The 5056-nt window shown below is 65.8% G+C and overlaps 1 protein-coding gene across 1 annotated transcript in view; it reads right to left on the bottom strand.

Annotated features, from left to right (window-relative positions):
• Nucleotides 1-2307: 2307 nt before the first annotated feature.
• The window catches only part of WNT1 (Wnt family member 1), a 4539-nt gene continuing 1790 nt past the window's right edge, over nt 2308-5056 (bottom strand). The window contains exons 2-4 of the mRNA XM_006035234.2: nt 4755-5008; nt 4137-4402; nt 2308-3620 (exon numbers count right to left, since the gene is read on the bottom strand). Of these exons, the coding sequence (XP_006035296.1) occupies nt 3132-3620; nt 4137-4402; nt 4755-5008 (1009 nt within the window). The 3' untranslated portion in view covers nt 2308-3131. The remainder of the gene's footprint in view (nt 3621-4136; nt 4403-4754; nt 5009-5056) is intronic.

Below are 5056 nucleotides of genomic sequence, written 5' to 3'. Positions count from 1 at the left end.
AGCGCCACCTGCCCTGGCAGGCCTGGAGCCCCAGCTGAGCTGCCCCAAGGGCCATGCTGGCACTGGGCCCGTGCAGAGGTGTCCTGGGGCGGGGGGCCGGGAGCCTGACCGCGTGCTTCCAGAAATACCGCGCGGAGCTGCTCGTGGAAAAGCTGACGCTTGGGGAGGAGGGAGAAAAGGTCCCTCTGCTCCCGCCAAGGTGACAACACTCCCGGGGCGGGAAGCGGGCCGGGGAAAACACAGCTGGAAAGAAACACAGCCCGAAATAGCCCTCGCGGGCTGTGTCTGCCTCGAGCAAGCGCCCTGCTAAATTCTGCACACGCGGGGCATGAAAATAGCCATGTCTCCCTGCGGCAGCGAGTTAAGAATATAGATAATGACATTCTTATAAGTCACCTCCGTTACTCAGCTTTTCCTGAGGGCCTGCCGAGCAGAGACATGCCTCCAGCTGACGCGTGCCCCCAGCACGCACACGCGTGCACGCCCCCGGGCCCATGTGGACGCAGGGTGCCAGCTCCCCGGGATTGCTTCGATCCATGGAATGGCTTTCAGTAGAGCTCCCTGCTCCCCCTGTCTCCCCCCGGCAGCGCCGGGAAGGCCGGCCCCGGCCCGCCCTGTGGAGCCGTCACATCTGGGAAGCTGTACAACATCTGGAGGCCTTGCCGCAGACATGCGCGCGTTGCCGGGCAGGGTGTCTGCCCCGGAGCTGGGGCGGGGGCGGAGATGTCCTAGACGCTGTCCCCTTCTTCAGGGCCCAACAGGGGGGTCTGTGTGTGGGGACCGTCTCCCCCCCCGGGGGGGCACTGGGTCTGTCTCAGTGCAGGACAGAGCCAGCGCCGGGAAGGGAGGGGAGAGGTTGTCGGCTCCTGGCCAGGGGACAGTGATGGACGATGGCTCGTTCTCTGTCTGTCGTCTTTGGCCCCCTGCGGCCGCTGGCGATGCCCCGGCCCTGGCGGCACCATCCCGCCAGCCCCAGCACATTCCAACGGCCCAGTCCCCATAGCATCGGGGCGCCGAGATGCCATGGTGATGGGCGCCTTGGAAATGCAGACGCAAGCATGAGGGAGGCAGCCGTGGGACAGACAGAGGGACAGATGGATGGGGCCAGGGGGGAGCAAGAGCAGAGGATGCCCCAGGCTGTTCTGCTTCCAAGCCCCCATGTGCTCACTCACTGCCATGCCCCCCAGAGCTGGCTGCAAGTCATGGGTGGGGGTGGATATAGGGAGCTCTCTGGGGGGATCAGCCCCCCTTCCCAGCAGAGGTGCATGTCTGAGCCCCACCTGGCACCAACATGGCCCATCCAGGAGGGTGGGGGGAGGCACATGTGTCGCACACGCCAGTCCAACATGGGGCTTGGTGTGGGTCAAGCCCTGTGCCCAGCACCCAGCCCCAGCCAGGCCTCTGCCCCGCTCCCTCAGCCCGACATTTGGTGCATGGGCGTCACTCCTGACCCCCAGCAGGATGAGGTCCGAGGGCGAATGGGTGGCCATGTGCTCTCCAGGTGCTGGGGCTGTGGCCCCACTGCTCCCCACCTGCTCTGGGGGGGGGCCGTGGGGAGCCGGGGCCGCAGGATTAGCGGGGCCTGGGCTCCCGCGCTGGGCGGGTAATTGGAAACAGGGGCCAGGGCAGCAGCTGGAGGGAGGAAAGGCCCCTGCAGCATCCTGGGGGTTAAATACAGACCCCCCCACCCCACCCCTGACCTGCACCTATGCCCCACCCGGGCAGCTGGGCCAGGCTGCTGTGGGGGGCCTCTGACCGTACCAGGAACATCCCTGGTGGAGGAAGTCGTGGGTGCGGGAGAGACCCCGTGAGCTTTCAGCACCGGCAGCAGGGACTGGACCACTGCCCGGGCACCCTGGGGCTCACGGCTGCTTTCCCTGTGCCCAGAGCCCCAGGCCAAGGGCAGCAAGGATTGCCCACAATGTAGGAGGCAGCTGGCAGCATAGGGGAGGGAGGATTGTTCCTGGCATTGGCCACGGTGCCATCCGGCTGCCTGCAGGACCCAGGAGTCAGGAGCTCCGCTCTGTAGAGGCCTCAAGTGTCAGGGTTTTGTTTGGCCTCTGCCCCCATCTCAGATGCCCTGTTCATGGGGGTGGCAGGGAGGCTGGGGAGGGGGACATGGGGGCACCACCGTCCCTCGAGCTGGGGCAGCTCCAGGCTGCGGGTCTCTGGGCTGGGGGCTGTGTTCCCACCCCAGCACCGCTATCGCCTCTGCAAAGCACCATCACACCCCCCCACCCCAATCCCGCCCCAGTGATGCTCCACTCCTCTCTCTTGATAAAAATAGACTTTATTCTTCTCTAGGAGCCTACAGGTTTATCCGTAATGAAGCAGCCGCGTCCTCAGTGCTCACAGGGCAGGAAGGGGCACGGCCGGATCCAGCACGTGGGAGTGTCTAAGAGCAGGGGCCGCCGAGGCGATACAAACCCAGTCCCAATAAATAGTGTATGTGCAGGCGAGCAGAGACCCCCTCCCCGCGTCTCAGTGCGTGTCACTCCCACGGCCCCCAGGGCAGAGCCAGGCTATGGGTTGGATGCTGTCCTGGCAAAGCCGTGCAAGGCCCCGTAGCACGTGGCAGTCGGCGCTGGCTGCAAACACGGGTGCAGTGTGTCATCGTCCAGGCACCTTTCAGCTTCCCGCACATGCAGCAGAGGAAGACCTGGGAGCATCTGGCCGGGGGGGCAGGAGCAGGGGCAGGCGGCTGCTGAGGCACCCCCTGTTCTGGTCACTGGTTCAAATCTTGACCTCAGAGGTGGCATCTCTCTGGGCTCTCCCCCTTGCCCCATTGTCTTGGGCTGTGGAGCCAGGACCCCCATTTTGGCCAGGGTTGTAGAGCAGCGGGGGTGCACTAGGAAGCTGCTGGCCTGGTCCCTTTTGCCCACCTGGCCCCGCTATGGTTCCAGGTCTAGCCAGAGGGGTTAACCCCCACCTGTGGGTGCTGGTCCCCATTGGCTCTCCAGAGGATGCCCCCCACTGTGCCAGGCCGTCCCCATGTGTCTGTGCCCCTCCCCCCGGCAGTCTTTGCCGTGCCAGAGCGGGGCAGGGAAATGGGTTTGCTTCCAGGGTCCCGGGGATGCCGTAAAGGTGGGAGGGGGGTCTCGGCGGGGCAGGGGGCTCCAGGCGCTCCCCACTCACAAGCACTCATGCAGCACTTGGGTGTTGGTGCAGCTCAAGCAGCTGACGTGGCAGCACCAGTGGAAGGTGCAGTTGCAGCGTTCGGTGCCCCGCTGCGTCCGGGTGCGGTAGCCGCGGCCACAGCACAGCAGCTCACAGCCGTCCAGGGCAGGTGAGGAGCTGTTGCAGGAGCGCCCGGCCGTGCCGGCTGTGCCCGTGCGACCACTGTAGGTGCAGAAGTTGGGTGACTTCTCGAAGTAGACGAGGTCGTGGGGCGAGGGCGGCTTGTGGGCTGGGTTCTCAGGCTCCAGGTGATGCAGCTCCACGCGGGATGCCCGGTTGCTGCCCTTGTTGCCGTAGACAACGCGGGAGGCACCGTCGAAGCGGTCCTTCAGGAAGTCGCCCACCGTGCGGAAGGTGGGCAGCCGCATCCAGCACGTCCGCACCGTGCATGAGCCTGACATGCCGTGGCACTTGCACTCCTGCCGCATCTCCGAAAACACCGTCTGCAAGAAACGGCCACGTTGTGATCTGGGCCCTGACCCATGCCTGCCAGGACCCAGTGCCAGGAGCTTCCCCCAGCAGGGCGCCGTGGGGACCCAGGTGCTGGGAGTTTCCACCCACCGGGATCCCCCCCCAGCAAGGCCCCCAGGGGCACTAGGATGTGTATTTCCTCCCAGCTGGGCCTAGCTGGTGCCCTGGGTTGCAAGGGCTGGCTTAAGCCAGGCATTGTGGCGATGGGAACAGTAGCCTGTTCCTGGCACAGCTGGCACCTGGGGGAACTCCGCAGCCCCCCCGCCGGAGCTGGGCAGAGTCATCCTGGCTCTTCAGCTCACCCCAGCCCCCCTCCTACTACTCTGAGGCTGTGGCTCCTCCAGGAGCTGATGCAGCAATTTATGCCTCCCATGGGCACCAGCACCCAGGGTGCAAAGCCCTTTCCCCAGCCCGCATGTGTGCAGGCAGGTAGAAGTGTGTGCGCCTGCATGTGCTTACACGTGTCCCCCCACTCCCAGTGACCTCACCATACGCCCGGCCTCATTGTTGTGCAGGTTCATGAGGAAGCGTAGGTCCCGGCCTTTCTCGTTGGAGTCCACGAACTCCCGGCCAAAGACCCTGCCAAAGTCAACGTTGTCGCTGCAGCCGCCCCAGTGCCAGTCGGGGCCGCCAGGCCCACGGCGCCGGTAGTCACAAGTGCAGGACTCAATGGAGCCCTCCGAGCACGACCGGGCCACCGAGTGTGTCACACCGGCGCTGGTGATGGCAAAGATGAAGGCCGTCTCCCGGCAGCCTGCAGTGGGGAGGGGAGGGGAGGGGTGCTCAGGGCACCGGCCTGCAGAGCTCTGTGCATGATGCCACCCCAGGCACTCCATGCCAGGCTCTCTGCTGGCTCTATGCAGGCCTGGGTGGTGGGGCTTGGTGGGTGCCCGCCTGTCCCTGGAGAGGGCACCCCGCTCACTCCAGGGTGGCATGTGAGCTGGGTGTGACCCACCCCAGGGTCCCCCTGCCCGCTCCTCCACCCACTGCAGGGACATTGAGAGCAGAGCCCACGCATCTGGGTCTGCAGCCATGGGATCTGTCACCAAAGCGCTGGGGCCCTGACCCGCCGCCCTGTCCCCCGCGCCCCGGCCCGGCCCCCTCACCTCGGTTGACGATCTTGCCGAAGATGTTGGGCCCGGGCGTGGTGGGGCAGTTCCAGCGCCGGTTGCGGAACTGCCACTTGCACTCCTTGATGGCGCTCTGCAGCCCGGTGCTGATGCTGTGCAGGATGCCGGGGTTCTGGCGGATGAGCTTGCGCTGCTTGCGGCTCAGCAGCTGCAGGCTGGGGTCCAGCACCAGCTGCACGTGCTTGGAGTCCGTCAGCAGGTTGGTGGAGGACGCCACGTTGATGATGCCCCTGCGGGCGGAGGGGGCAGAGCGTCAGGACCTGCAGCTCAGCCCTGCC

The sequence above is a fragment of the Alligator sinensis genome, unplaced genomic scaffold (assembly GCF_000455745.1).
Source record: "Alligator sinensis unplaced genomic scaffold, ASM45574v1 scaffold1065_1, whole genome shotgun sequence".
NCBI lineage: Eukaryota > Metazoa > Chordata > Crocodylia > Alligatoridae > Alligator > Alligator sinensis.
The sequence above is the reverse complement of the archived record's forward strand: the minus strand, read 5'-3'. Positions and strand labels throughout refer to the sequence as shown.